The sequence below is a fragment of the Manis pentadactyla genome, chromosome 11, assembly GCF_030020395.1.
Source record: "Manis pentadactyla isolate mManPen7 chromosome 11, mManPen7.hap1, whole genome shotgun sequence".
NCBI classification, from domain to species: domain Eukaryota; kingdom Metazoa; phylum Chordata; class Mammalia; order Pholidota; family Manidae; genus Manis; species Manis pentadactyla.
The window spans coordinates 12,163,218-12,179,750 of record NC_080029.1 but is presented as its reverse complement, the minus strand read 5'-3'; the positions used below and the strand labels follow the sequence as shown (position 1 = coordinate 12,179,750).

Here is a 16,533-nt window from a genome sequence, read left to right as displayed (position 1 = left end):
TATTTACTGAATTCCACTTATGTACTAAACATTCAAGAGAATGAAACAACAGAATGAAACATGAGGACATAGTCTACATTTTAACAATTCACAATAACACTGTTTAAATTTTATAGTATCTATTACTAGCACTGCAAAGAAAAGGTAAGCCAATTACAAAATAATTCTTCCTAACTAAAGGGAAAAAAATGATAAAACAGTATAAGTCAACTATAATACAGTTGGCCTTTGAACAACACAGAGGCTAGGGACACCAACCCTGCCCCCCATGCAGTCAAAATTCTGTGTATAACTTTTGACTCCCCACTATTAATAGCCTACTGTTGACCAGAAGCCCTACTGATGACATAGTTGATAAATACATATTTTGTATGTTAAATGTATATATCATATTTTTACAAAAAAGCGAGGTGGAGAAAAAATGTTTTTTCAAATTTCACAAATCTCCAACATTTTCCAATATATTTACTGAAAAATATCCATATACAAGAGGATCTATGTAGTTCAAACCCACATTGATCAAGGATCAACTGTGTACTTAATATTCTGGTTTTCCATGGAAATTCCAGTACATGCCAATACAGTATATATTAACACTTGTAGTCTTAATCATTTTTAAAAAAATAAATATTATTAGCAATTATCACACTGATTTAAAACAATTTTAAGTAAATAAAGAAATTAGGTTTCACAAATTCATAATTACAAGCACAGATGACTGAAGATGCTTTATACAAAAGATTCTTCTTCTGTTGGGAAGTAGAAATAAAACTCCACAAAGGCTAAAGTAATGTTAACTTAATAGAAGAGCTTATAGAGTTCTTGCTAAATTAGTGAAATCAAACTGAGTTGGGAATTATTAACTTCAACATCCTTTCAATACTTTTATGAATCTAAAAATACTGATTTATAGTTATAATTTATATATAACTATTAAAAACATTCCTTAGTACATTACAGTAAAATAAATATGAAGTAACTATAATAACCGTTACCTCTTTTTGTTGTAGTTGATTCCGATAACTTGTAGATTGCTGCTTTATTTGAAGTTCGGAGGCTTCATGCTTCTCTTCTAAATCCATACAAAGTTTTTTAAGTCTCTCATTCTAGAAGCAAAGAAAAAGTATTTTCAACAAAAAGACTAAAAGTAAAACATGTCAGTAAGTTATGTGCATGGCATTTTGAAAAACGTTTCATAAAAAATAGACATAAAATACAGAAGGTCTCAGAATTCTATTAAAATATACTTTTAATTAAAGTTACAGGTACAAAAGCATATTTATAAAGATTATGTAATTCTGAACCAAAGTGAAAAAAAAAGTTTTGCTCAGTTTGACTTTCTGCTAAGAAAAAGCCACTGATTAACGTTTCCCCCATCTTTGTATACCCAGTGTCCAACATATGGTAGGCAACAGATGTCTGTAAAACCAATGGACTAGACTGTATGTCTGAACTTCTGTTTTGTCCCCAAACAGAACTTCTTAAAAAGACTTCTAACTGAAGTACAGGCAGGAAGCCAAAGCCTCACATTGCTTTTCTGACTATCCCCCAAATTCCTGAGGTAACTCTGAAAAATCTAATTTGAAAACCACTGCTAGAACTGAGTGTGGAGAACTATAGAAGTACACAAAGTATTCTAATGCAGTGAACCTAGTCATCACAGCCTTTTGTTTTAAGATGTTGGAATATGTGAAAAAAATACTTAAACTTTATGTACCTAAATGTTAAATTGCCCTAATCTGTTATCATTCCTTGGCATTTGAATTAGTAAGGACATAAAAGAGCAAGAGAAACATGGACATTAACACATTCTACAAAAAGGAATTTACAAACTATCACAGATAACTTACTACAAATTCTATTAACATATTTACAAACACAATTTAACAATGATAATGGAGACTAAAGAGACCGATGGTGAGAAAGAAAGCTCCTTCAGAAAATGAAGACTTTTCCACTTGGTGGATGATACCTATATTCTTCTTAGAGTCTAGGAATTTCTTACATCAATGGATATGAAAATTATGACCACAGGAGATTATATGAATTCCCAGAGAAAATCAAAAGAATGAATCAAAGGAAAAAATACAATACATATAAATCCTAGTTTGGGAGTGCCTCTTCAGAAATCTAACACAGGCTTTGGTTATCTCAGAAAAATCTAAGAAACAGGACCAAGGCCATGCAACTGATTACCTTCTATTCTACAGGCTGCCTCTGCATGATTTTCTATCAGCTGTTAACATGAAACATCATACACAATTGAAGCAACACAATATACTGAAGTCAAAACCTAGTCATAAAAGTCCAGTTAGGCTTTTTCACATAAAAATAAGTAAGACTCAACATCCATTCATGATAAAAACTCTCAACAAAATGGGTATAGAGGGCAAGTACCTCAACATAATAAAGGCCATATATGACAAACCCATAGCCAACATTATACTTAACAGTGAGAAGCTGAAAGTATTTCCTTTAAGATCAGGAACAAGACAAAGATGCCCACTCTCCCCACTTCTATTCAACATAGTTCTAGAGTTCTTAGCCACGGCAATCAGACAACACAAAGAAATAAAAGGCATTCAGATTGGTAAGGAAGAATTCAAACTGTCCCTGTTTGCAGATGACATGATATTGTACATAAAAAACCCGAAAGAATTCACTCCAAAACTACTAGATCTAAGACCTGAATTCAGTAAAGCTGTGGGATACAAAATTAATACACAGAAATCTGTTGCATTCCTATACACTAACGATGAACAAGCAGAAAGAGAAATCAGGAAAACAATTCCATTCACAATTGCATCAAAAGAATAAAATACCTAGGAATAAACCAAACCAAGGAAGTGAAAGACTTATACTCTGAAAACTACAAGACCTTCATGAGAGAAATTAAAGAAGAAACCAATAAATGGAAACACATCCCATGCTCATGGATTGGAAGAATTAATATTGTCAAAATGGCCATTCTGCCCAAAGCAATCTACAGATGCAATGCAATCCCTATCAAAATACCAACAGCATTCTTCAGGGAACTAGAACAAATCGTTCTAAAATTCATATGGAACCACAAAGGCCCCAAATAGTCATAGCAATCCAGAGAAGGAAGAATAAAGTGGGGGAGGATGGGGGGGAATTATGCTCCCTGACTTCAAGCTCTACTACAAAGCCACAGTAATCAAGACAATTCGGTAGCGGCACAAGAACAGACCCATAGACCCACACGTAAACGCAAGCATATATGGTCAATTAATATACGATAAAGGAGCCATGGATATACAATGGGGAAATGACAGCTCTTCAACAACTGGTATTGGCAAAACTGGACAGCTACATGTAAGGGAATGAAACTGGATCACTGTCTAACCCCATACACAAAAGTAAATTAGAAATGGATCAAAGAGCTGACTGTAAGTCATGAAACCATAAAACTCTTAGAAAAAAACATAGGCAAAAATCTCTTGGACATAAACATGAGCAACTTCTTCATGAACATATCTCCCCAGGGCAAGGGAAACAAAAGCAAAAATGAACAAGTGGGACTGTATCAAACTAAATTGCTTCTGTACAGTAAAGGACACCATCAGTAGAACAAAAAGACATCCTACAGTATGGGAGAATATATTCATAAATGACATATCCGATAAGGGGTTGACATCCAAATTATATAGAGCTCAGATACATCAACAAACAAAAAGCAAATAAGCCAATTAAAAAATGGGCAGAGGAGCCAAACAGACACTTCTCCAAAGAAGAAATTCAGATGGCCAACAGGCTAATCATCAGAGAAATGCAAAAACCACAAGAGGTATCACCTCACACCAGTAAGGATGGCCACCGTCCAAAAGACAAACAACAACAAATACTGGCGAGGTTGTGGAGAAAGAGGAACCCTCCTACACTGCTGGTGCAATATAAATTAGTTCAACCATTGTGGAAAGCAGTATGGAGGTTCCTCAAAAAACTCAAAATAGAAATACCATTTGACCCAGGAATTCCACTTCTAGGAATTTACCCTAAGAATGGAGGAGTCCAGTTTCAAAAAGACATATGCACCCCTATGTTTATCGCAGCACTATTTACAATAGCCAAGAAATGGAAGCAAATAATTGTCCATCAGTAGATGAACGGACAAAGAAGATGTGGTACATATACACAATGGAATACTATTCAGCCATAGGAAGAAAACAAATCCTACCATTTGCAACAACATGGATGGACCTAGAGGGTATTATGCTCAGTGAAATAAGCCAGGTGGAGAAAGATAAGTATCAAATGATTTCACTCATCTGTGGAGTATAAGAACAAAGAAAAAAACCGAAGGAAAAAAACAGCAGCAGACTCATAGAAACCAAGAATGGACTAACAGTTACCAAAGGGAAAGGGATAGAGGAAGATGGGTGGGAAGGGAAGGATAAGGGGGAAAAAGAAGTATTACAATTAGCACACATAATGTAGTGGCGGGGGGGACACGGGGAAGGCAGTATAACACAGAGAAGACAAGTAATGGTTCTATAGCGTCTTACTAGGCTGATGGACAGTGATTGTGGGGTATGTGATGGGGACTTGATAATAGGGAGAGTATAGTAACCATAATGCTGCTCATGTAATTGTACATTAATAATACCAAAATAAATAAATAAATAAATAATAAGTAAGGCTACTTGTTTAATTCTGATTAATAACTAGAACTCGAAAACTTTCAATTTGGCCAATACCTAATTGGTTGTCTGCCCTCATCTCCCTAACCGTATGAGAGTCAGAAAGGTTGACAAGCACATGAAGCACAGAGTCTCTTCATCTGCGTCACCCAGACGGTATCAGTAGTTGTCAGTGGCCATATATTCTATCATATCATATATAAAGCGGAGGGTGCTGGTCTGAAAGGAGAAAAGAATAAACACACAAAGAACAAAGAGTAAAAATGAGAGACGGATTCCTCATTGTTTCCAGTTCTAATTGCAGCCCCTTTTTAAAGTCTGGCTACAGTTTCTGCCCTCGAAATCCATGAGATTCTTACATCCTTAAATTACCCCAACCCACTTACCCCTTGTTATACCATCAAGGTCTACTGGAACCAAATTTAATTTGTGAATTTCTTTGAGTTCTAACTGAAAGGACTGACATTTATGACTTCCATTCCCCCTTAAAGGTCTTCCAACAAAGAAAATAAAATTTTTTTAAATAAAATAAAACTCACTTTATCTTGCAATTACTGTAATGGTTCACTGTGCCCTTTTATAATCTAAGAATAATCATGGGACCATAATGATCTTGTATTTTCTGTCTTGAAATATTTTGACATTTTATCATCCTAAGAATTATGTTATTGTTATTCATCAATTATTCCCAACTACACTAAAAATACTTAAGAAAACATAAGACTAATAGAATCATTAATATTTTTGCATCAGAAGAATGATGCAACAGTGAAATAACCAGTTTTCTGAATGCACTGCCCAAAATATTGCATCATGCATCATCTTTTAAAAAGGAAAAAGTGACCTGGAGACACCATCTTTGTAGATTTGTTTTTTGTTTTGTTGTGTTTTTTTGATTTCATTGAACTTTGACAAAGGGAAAAAAGCTAATAGGAAAATACTGCACAATTTATAGAATGCAGACAGAAAACCACACTCTAGAGTCTAAATGGTTATGGTGAAACTGATTGTAAAAGCAGAATCTCACACAAGTCTTCAAATAACAGAATCTTACATAAATGTTCTCAAACTCAAGAATGAGTGAACAATGTATTTCTAAATACAAAAAGGAAATATGGCGTTCTCATCAATGGGGAAAGAGTTTTTTTCACAATATTTTGTGACAAGAGCCTGAACCATTCCCCTTCATTAAATGTTATGTGACAGTATTCTTTCATCATATATGATATCTGTACACCCACATTCACTTGATATAGTTCATACATGGAAAAACGCTGAAGGCAGGTTGGGTATACAAAGGTGATTGGGAAGAAATAGATGACATAAAAAAGAAAAAAATTTAGTGGATCGATCATCCTGTTGTATATAAATCTAAGAATAAAAATGCTTTGTAATTAAGAAGCAGAGAGAGCCCATGTCTCTTCAACAAAATCATAAGCCATCAAGGTTTTCAAAAGTTTTGGTTTTAACACAAGCTAAGAAGAAGAACCAGAAGTAACGATGAGCTAAGACCTATTAGAGAAGTAATCGAAATCTGGAATCACTATTTACAAAGTAAGATACATTCCAGTTTATGCAGAAGAGTTAAAAAGCACTTAATTACATTCAAAAAACACTGCCCATTTTGAGTATACATGTTTTCAAAACCAGAGTAAATTGTTCACTATCACTTTATTCTTAGTTCTACAAATTATTTATAAAATGATTTAGCATATAAAAATTTTAAAGAGTCAACTAGATCAGATGGTAAATGTGTTGACTATTTTTTTTGACATAGAGGATTAGATTAGCTAGGTTGTTTGCTATTGAAACTGAAGAAACCTAACTGAGTCAGCTTCAAATATTAACATCTATAGACAAATCTAATTTCTTCTAGAAAACCTGATGCCCTCTATACTAAAACTTTCTAAACAGAATTTTACATTGTAAGTTTCCTGATGGATTCAGTCATATCTTCACCTTATTCTCTGACTGGAGTCACATAAGGGCAAAGGATATGAAATGCTTTTGTGCTGATATAAGGCATGAATCATGTATAGTGTTTTCCTCTAGCAATTGAGTAGCTCATGCTACTTCGAATAAACACCAAATGCGGAAGCTGGTTTTCAACTGGGGATGTGTGTTGCCAAAATAAATATTTGTAAACACTAGAATCATAGTTGCCATAGTCCAATATTAACACTATGAGAGATTAGAATTGAGATCAACAGAGAGCCAGATTTCAATCTCCCTTCTCAAGCTCAATATAGGGCAAACAATCATTAAGCAGGTTAAACCTACTCTTTCCCCCCAAGTGTACACCAGTGAATTGACCTAACTTAATGCCACTACACACATCTCTGCCATTTAATTTTTCTAGACGGGTTTGTATTCCTTTCTCAAGGAATTCTTTAGGGATTATTAGGAATAATTTCCTATCTCAGCCTTATAAAGAAAGTTTGTAAATCCATCTGCCCAAAGCATCTACTCAGTAGGTATTTGCAGCCAAGGTATCCTAAGTGTCACTAAATTGCCATCTTCTATTGAGGCAGACTACTACTGTAGTTCCTCTTGAAAGGTCCCTCTACTTTGAAAATCCATAATCGCACCTTGGTAGTTTAGAGCAGTGTTCAGTAATTCTTGTTGTCAGTAAATATTTTCTTATATTTAAATTCAACTTTCTCATTTTATGGCTTAGCAGAAGGAAAGCATGTTTATCACAGTCCTCTAAGAATACCTTTCACTGAAATACTAGTAAGTATTCCCTCACTATTCTTATCCATACACTAAACAGTTGAGTGTCTTTAGTACTTTATAGTAGACCCCACTTTAAATCCTTTCATGTTCTTTATGGCTTTCCTTTGAATCCTTTCCAAGTTTCCCTCATTTCTTAAGTACAATGTCCAGAGCTAGTCACTATCAGGCACAGACTAATAATGAGAAAATGGTACATTAATTTGCCATTCCTATTCTTCTTTGTATAAAAATACCACTTTTTTTTAATGTTTGAGGTTTAATTTAAAAAGGCATAGATTAAGCAGAACTTCATTCTTCACATTATACTCAAATGTTACTGCAATTCAGCATACCATTAGAACGTAGTAAATCCTTGCTAATGATAAATTGTTGCCACTATTATTTCTATGTTTGATAGTTTTCCTACTTTCAGCATATAGAGGCAGAGATAGGAATATTAAATAGTAAAGTACAGTAACATGTAAGTAAATATATTCTTCAACTAAAGGACAATAACCCCTAAACAAAACCTGCAATAAAGGGGAAGAGATAAAAAGTGGTAAGCAGCTCATTAAAAAGAGTGGACAGAAATAAAGTATGAATAACTTCCATGGTTTCAAAAAAGAAAACACTAAGTTCAGTAGTAGTCTTTTAATTTTCCTTACCTCTGATCTTAAGACTGCATGAATAGCTTCAATCTCCTTTCTCCCAGAATTAGGTAATTCTGCCACAAAAGAAACAGCATATACTGAATATATGATCAACACCACATGAAGTAATAAACAGGCATATTAAGGAAAATATATTTCCCCAAGCTTTTTTTTTAAAAAGAATAGTATGCTAATATGAGACCAAATTCAGAAGACAAATACCACTTGTTTTTTTTTATTAAGGTATCATTGATACGCACTCTTATGAAGGTTTCACATGAAAAACAATGTCGTTACTAAATTCACCCATATTATTGAGTCCCCCCTACACCCCACTGCAGTCACTGTCCATCAGTATAGTAAGATGCCACAGAATTACTACTTGTCTTCTCTGTGCTACACTGTCTTCCCCATGATCACTGCCACACCATGTGTACCAATCATAATGCCCCTCAATCCCCTTCTCCCTCCCTCCCCACCCGCCCTTCCCCACTCCTCCCCATTGGTAATGGTTAGTTCCTTCTTGGGAGTCTGTGAGTTTGCTGCTGTTTTGTTCCTTTGGTTTTGCTTCATTGTTATATACTTCACAAAAGGGGGAAATTATTTGGACAAATACTTCATTTTTATCAGAACCTTCTACTGCCACAGAGCTCTTTATTGTCTTATAAGTCATTCTTTCTGCCTATCCTCCATAACTTTACCCTTTGGAAGTGTTCATTAAAATTTGTCATGGAAAAATAAGTTTTACAAATTGAATCTCTCTGCTGGCTTACAATAATTTTAGATGAAACATATGAAACCACAGATTAAGGCCTTATTTTTTTATTTTTATTTTGCTATCATTAATCTACAATTACATGAGGAACATTATGTTTACTAGGGTCCCCCCTTCACCAAGTCCCCCCCATTACAGTCACTGTCCATCAGCATAGTAAGATCCTGTAGAGTCATTGCTTGTCTTCTCTGTGTTGCACAGCCCTCCCCTGACATTATACATACTAATCTTAATGTAAGGCCTTATTTTTTACTTCTCCCACTACTATCAAATAATTAATAACCTATAAACAAAGAATAAAAAAAGCATTAAAAAACACTCATTTCAAGTAACATGGACACAATTTATTTAAAACTGAAATGCGCTCAGTCTGGTTTTGTACATTTTTCATCTATAGGGAAAGTCAGAAACCAACAGTGCCAAAATGGCAACACTGACACTGACAAAAAATCATCATCCAGAGTTAGATATTTTCCTAAGTACTAGCAATTTTCATTAATCCCAGCATTTTAATACTATAAAAATAACTGCTCTAAATTACACTATAAACCTAAAGAGAGTACAAGTGGCATTCAAGAAATAAAGAGGCAGAGAGGAGGAGCAGAGATGGCAGCGTACATAGGGCAGCGGAAATCTCCCAAAACCATATATATTTTTGAAAATACAACAAATACAACTATTCCTAAATGAGAGAACAGAAGATACAGTACAACAGACAGGCTACATGTACATCTGCGAGAACTCAGCGCCTCACGAAGGGGGTAAGATATAAGCCACAGCCCAGTAGAACCTGAGCACTGACCCTCACCCCAGCTCCACGGCAGGAGGAAAGGAGTTGGGAGAGGAAAGGGAGTGGGAGCCCAGGACTGCTAACTACCCAGCCCTAGTCATCTGCACCGGGAACACAGACACACATTGCGTGGTGTGCTGGATACTAGGGAAACAAGACAGTAAAATCTGCAAGCGGGTCCCTGCAGCCGGTGCCCCTGGGACAAAAGAAAAGCAAGTGCTCTTTGAAAGTCTTAAAGGGACAGAGGCCTCACACCTGGATGGAAGCGTCCTGGCACACTGAGCCCAGCAGCTGGAAATCCTGGGGAACTCTGGGCACCCTAATGCCCTGGGAGGCAGCGCAGCTCTGAGGCCCCTCACAGCGATAAACAGCCTCCCAGTCCATTCCCCCTCCAGCACGGTCCTGCCATAGCAGGGGAGCAGCCTGGGAGAGGCCACGCCCAGAGCAACCACCCAGAGCCTCCTCCGCAGCTGCCCGGGCCAGAATAAGGGGCCCGTGCACAGCTGCCTGTGCACAGCTGCCTGGCACAGGGGAAGCCGGGACAAGACACGAAAGGTCACCGTTCTCGCAGGAGAGCACACCTAGCATGCCTGCAACTCCCCGGAGGGCTCTGGGCTGACCCAATGGCTGCCCCACCTGTGGCGGCTCAGGAAATAAAACCAGAAGCTGCTCCCCATGGGCAGGTAACCAGCAGAGGCAGCGAGGAGGGCAACTACCTCTATCACCATGAGAAGGCAGAAGAATTTCATCCAGTCAGGAATAACCCAGACAACCCCCAAGAGGGAGCCTGGGGAGACAGATTCAAACAATCTTCCTGAAAAAGAATTCAAAATAAAGGTCATAACCATGCTGATGGACCTGCAGAGAAATATGCAAGAGCTAAAGGATAAAGTTGGGAGGGAGAATACAGAAATAAAACAATCTCTGGAAGGACTTAAGAGTAGACCGGATGAGGTGCAAGAGGCCGTTAATGGAATAAAAATCAGAGAACAGGAACACAGAGAAGATGAGGTAGAGAGAGATAAAAGGATCTCCAGAAATGAAAGAATATTAAGAGAACTGTGTGACCAATCCAAAGGGAAAAATATTCACATTATAGGGGTACCAGAAGAAGAGAGAGAAAAAGGGACAGAAAGTGTATTTGAACAAATAATTGCTGAAAACTTCCCCAAACTAGGGGAGGAAATAGTCTCTCAGACCACGGAAGCCCACAGAACACCCAACAGAAGGGACCTGAGGAGGACAACACCAAGACACATAATTAAAATGGCAAAGATCAAGGACAAGGTCAGAGTATTAAAGGCAGCCAGAGAGGGAAAAAAAGTCACCTACAAAGGAAAACCCATCAGCCTATCATCAGACTTCTCAACAGAAACCTTACAGGCCAGAAGAGAATGGCATGATATACTTAATGCAATGAAACAGAAGGGCCTCGAACCAAGACTACTGTATCCAGCACGAATATCATTTAAATATGAAGGAGGGATTAAACAATTCCCAGACAAGCAAAAGTTGAGGGAATTTGCCTCCCACAAACCACCTCTACAGGGTATTTTAGAGGGACTGCTCTAGATGGAAGCCTGCATAAGGCTAAATAGATATCACCAGAGAAAATAAAATCACAGCAAAGAAAGCGGACCAACCAAATACTAACTAAAGGCAAAAAATAAAATCAACTACTCACAAAAGCACTCAAAGGAAACACAAAGGAGCACAGAATAAAACACCTAACATATACAGACTGGAGGAGGAGGAATAAGAAGGGAGAGAAATAAAGAATCATCAGACAGTGTTCATAATAGCTTAATAAGCGAGTTAAATTAGACAGTTAGATAGTATACAAGCTAACCTTGAACCTTTGGTAACCACGAATCTAAAGCCTGCAATGGAAATAAGTACATATCTTTCAATAATCACCTTAAATGTAAATGGACTGAATGCACCAATCAAAAGACACAGAGTAATAGAATGGATAACAAAGCAAGAACCTTCTCTATGCTGCTTATAAGAGACTCAGCTCAAACCCAAAGACAGGCACAGACTAAAAGTCAAGGGATGGAAAAAGATATTTCATGCAAACAATAGGGAGAAAAAAGCAGGTGTTGCAGTACTAGTATCAGACAAAATAGACTTCAAAACAAAGAAAACAAGAAGAGATAAAGAAGGACATTACATAATGATAAAGGAGTCAGTCCAACAAGAGGTTATAACCACTATAAATGTATATGCACCCGACACAGGAGCACCAGCATATGTGAAACAAATACTAACAGAATTAAAGGAGGAAACAGAATGCAATGCATTCATTTTAGGAAACTTCAACACACCACTCACTCGAATGGACAGATCCACCAGACAGAAAATAAGTAAGGACACAGAGGCACTGAACAACACACGAGAACAGATGGACCTAAAAGACATCTACAGAACTCTACACCCAAAAGCAACAGGATACACATTCTTCTCAAGTGCACATGGAACATTTTCCAGAACAGACCACATACTAGGCCACAAAAAGAGCCTCAGTAAATTCAAAAAGATTGAAATTCTACCAACTAACTTCTCAGACCACAAAGGGATGAAACTAGAAATAAATTGTACAAAGAAAGCAAAAAGGCTCACAAATACATGGAGGCTTAACAACATGTTCCTAAAGAATCAATGGATCAATGACCAAATTAAAATAGAGATCAAGCAATATATGCAGACAAATGACAACAACAACACAAAGTCCCAACCTCTGTGGGAAGCAGTGAAAGCATTTCTAAGAGGAAAGTATATAGCAATCCAGGCATATTTAAAGAAGGAAGAACAATTCCAAATGAATAGTCTAAAGTCACAATTATTGAAATTGGAAAAAGAACAACAAATGGGGCCCAAAGTCAGCAGAAGGAGGGACATAATAAAGATCAGAGAAGAAATAAATAAAATTGAAAGGAATAAAACAACAGAAAAAAATCAATGAAACCAAGAGCTGGTTCTTTGAAAGAATAAACAAAATAGATAAGCCACTAGCCAGACTTATTAAGAGAAAAACAGAATCTACACACATCAACAGAATCAGAAACAAGAAAGGAAAAATCACTACAGATCCCACAAAAATACAAAGAATCATTAGAAAATAGTAAGAGAATCTACATGCTAACAAGCTGGAAAACATAGAAGAAATTGACAACTTCCTAGAAAAATACAATCTTCCAAGACTGACCAAGGAAGAAACAGAAAATCTAAACAGACCAATTACCAGCAACGAAATTGAAGCGGTAATCAAAAAAGTACCCAAGAACAAAACCCCTGGGCCAGATGGGATTTACCTCAGAATTTTATCAGACATACAGAGAAGACATAACACCCATTCTCCTTAAAGTTTTCCAAAAAATAGAAGAGGAGGGAATACTTCCAAACTCATTCTATGAAGCCAGCATCACCCTAATAACAAAACCAGGCAAAGACCCCACCAAAAAAGAAAATTAATGACCAATATCCCTGATGAACATAGATGCAAAAATACTCAACAAAATATTAGCACACCAAATTCAAAAATACATCAAGAGGATCATACATCATGACCAAGTGGGTTTCATCTCAGGGATGCAAGGATGGTACAACACTCAAAAATCCATCAACACAATCCACCACATCAACAAAAAGAGGGACAAAAACCACATGATCATCTCTATAGATGCTGAAAAAGCATTCGACAAAATTCAACATCCATTCATGATAAAAACTCTCAACAAAATGGGTATAGAGGGCAACTACCTCAACATAATAAAGGCCATATATGATAAACCCACAGCCAACATCATACTTAACAGTGAGAATCTGAAAGCTTTTCCTCCAAGATCGGGAACAAGACAGGGATGCCCACTCTCCCCACTGTTATTCAACATAGCAGTGGAGGTCCTAGCCACAGCAATTAGACAACACAAAGAAATACAAGGTATCCAGATTGTTAAAGAACTCAAACTGTCACTATGTGCAGATAACATGATATTGTACATAAAAAACCCTAAGGCCCCACTACAAAACTACTAGAACTAATATCAGAATTCAGCAAAGTTGCAGGGTACAAAATTAATACATAGAAATCTGTTGCTTTCCTATACACTAATGATGAACTAACAGAAAGAAATCAGGAAAACAATTCCATTCACAATTGCATAAAAAAGAATAAAATACCTAGGAATAAAGCTAACCAAGGAAGTAAAAGACCTATATCCTGAAAAATACAACACACTCTTTAAGAGAAATTAAAGAGGACACAAACAAATGGAAACTCATCCCATGCTCATGGCTAGGAAGAATTAATATTGTCAAAATGGCCATTCTGCCCAAAGCAATCAACAGATTCAATGCAATCCCTATCAAAACACCAACAGCATTCTTCAACGAACTGGAACAAATAGTTCTAAAATTCATATGGAACCACCAAAGACCCCGAAAAGCCAAAGCAATCCTGAGAAGGAAGAAAAAGGGTGGGGAATCTCACCTCCCCAACCTCAAGCTCTACTACAAAGCCACAGTAATCAAGACAATTTGGTACTGGCACAAGAAGAGACCCACAGGCCAGTGGAAAAGAATAGAGACTCCAAACATTAACCCAAACATATAACATCAATTAATATATGATAAAGGAGCCATGGACGTACAATGGGGGAAATGACAGCCTCTTCAACAGCTGGTGTTGGCAAAACTGGACAGCTACATGTAGGAGAATGAAACTGGACCATTGTCTAACCCCATATACAAAAGTAAATTCGAAATGGATCAAAGACCCAAATGTAAGTCATGAAACCATAAAACTCTTAGAAAAAAACATAGGCAAAAATCTCTTGCACATAAACATGAGCAACTTCTTCATGAAAATATCTCCCTGGGCAAGGGAAACAAAAGCAAAAATGAACAAGTGAGACTATATCAACCTGAAAAGCTTCTGTACAGCAAAGGACACCACCAATAGAACAAAAAGGCATCCTACAGTATGGGAGAATATATTCATAAACCCGATAAAGGGTTGACATCCAAAATATATAAAGAACTCACACACCTCAACAAACAAAAAGCAAATAATCCAATTAAAAAATGGTCAGAGGAGCTGAACAGACAGTTCTCCAAAGAAGAAATTCAGATTGCCAACAGGCACATGAAAAGATGCTCCACACCACTAGTCATCAGAGAAATGCAAATTAAAACCACAATAAGATATCACCTCACACCAGTAAGGATCACCACCATCCAAAAGACAAACAACAACAAATGTTGGTGAGGTTGTGGAGAAACGGAAACCCTCCTACACTGCTGGTGGAAAAGTAAATTAGTTCAAGCATTGTGGAAAGCAGTATGGCAGTTCTTCAAAAAGCTCAAAATAGAAATAGCATTTGACCCAGGAATTCCACTTCTAGGAATTTACCCTAAGAATGCAGGAGCCCAGTTTGAAAAACACAGATGCACCCCTATGTTTATGGCAGCAGTATTTACAATAGCCAAGAAATCGAAGCAATCTAAGTGCCCATCAGTAGATGAATGGATAAAGAAGATGTGGTACACATACACAATGGAATACTATTCAGCCATAAGAAACAAATCCTACCATTTGCAACAACATGGATGGAGCTAGAGGGTATTATGCTCAGTGAAATAAGCCGGGCAGAGAAAGACAAGTACCAAATGATTTCACTCATCTGTGGAGTATAAGAACAAAGAAAAAACTTAAGGAACAAAACAGCAGCAGAATCACAGAACCCAAGAATGGACTAACAGTTACCAAAGGGAAAGGGACTGGGGAGGATGGGTGGGAAGGGAGGGATATGGGGTGGGGGTAAAGAAAGGGGGCATTATGATTAGCATGTATAATGTGGGGGGGGGCATGGGGAGGGCTGTGCAACACAGAGAAGACAAGTAGTGATTCTACAGCATCTTACTATGCTGATGGACAGTGACTGTAAAGGGGTTTGTCGGGGGGACTTGGTGATGGGGGTAGTATATTAAACATAATGTTCCTCATATAATTGTAGATTAATGATACCAAAATAAATAAATAAATAATAAAAACTAAAAATTAAAAATTAAAAAAAAAGAAAAAGTCATAGCAAAAAAGCAAGGAAAAAAAAGAATATAGAGGCAAACCCACTATTCTTGTTTTGAAAATCACCATGTGGTATTGCTTCTGAAACTCTGACAAGATCTGTCTAATTTCTACTCAGAAGAGAACAAATTATAATCTCATGTGTTTTGGAAGATAATTGTTAGAAGCAGCAACTGTTTCAAAGGATAGAACAGGTTTATGCAGATTTCTCCCCCTTACCCACTGCACCCCCCAAATCCTGACCTTTTAAGAATAAAGAGAAATGCAGACCAAAAAATTCTTCCTCAGTGAGGGAAAGCATAACAGCTAATGTTTATTAATGCTCACCATTTGCTAGGCATTTACACTCATGATTTCATTTAATCCTCCCAACCTCATGGTAGATATGATTACCCCTATTTAATAGATAAGGGAACTCTGCTCGATTAAGTAATAATTTGCCAAAGATCCCACAATTTCCAATGCATTAAAGTGGAATTTCAATCCATGTTTGATTTTTTAAAAGCCCAAGTTCCTAACCTTGAATAAGTCAGTACAGTGTTTGTTAGAAAAGCAACTTTCCAATATGGTAAATATGGATGATTTTCAAGTTGTACCAACAGTGTTATTTTGGAACTGTTATCTTGTTCACGGAGGGCACAAGGGAGACAATAAATACTTGTTGAATGAATAAACAAACTGTACTCTGACCTTATTTTTAAATGATTTACAAAATCAGTAAATTAGGTGTGACGTAAGTTCTACTTTAATACGAAGGGAAAAATAATAAAGGGAAAACAATAAAAGCATTAAGCAGTTTTGCAAATTTTTAATCACTCAGCAAAATTTTTTTGAGCATCTACTATGTACCAAGG

At 36.8% G+C, this 16,533-nt stretch overlaps 1 protein-coding gene across 5 annotated transcripts in view; it reads right to left on the bottom strand.

The window, feature by feature from the left end:
- TRIP11 (thyroid hormone receptor interactor 11) overlaps positions 1-16,533 on the bottom strand; it is a 75,203-nt gene that overhangs the window by 55,803 nt on the left and 2,867 nt on the right. For 4 of the 5 annotated variants that reach the window (XR_008992414.1, XM_057488201.1, XM_036882521.2 and 1 more), the window contains exons 2-3: positions 8,042-8,100; positions 996-1,106 (exon numbers count right to left, since the gene is read on the bottom strand). Coding sequence is in view for 4 of the 5 variants with exons in the window: in XM_057488201.1 (XP_057344184.1) it covers positions 996-1,106; positions 8,042-8,100 (170 nt within the window). In the remaining variant the exon portion in view is untranslated. The remainder of the gene's footprint in view (positions 1-995; positions 1,107-8,041; positions 8,101-16,533) is intronic. The other variant, XM_036882524.2, reaches the window with a different exon arrangement.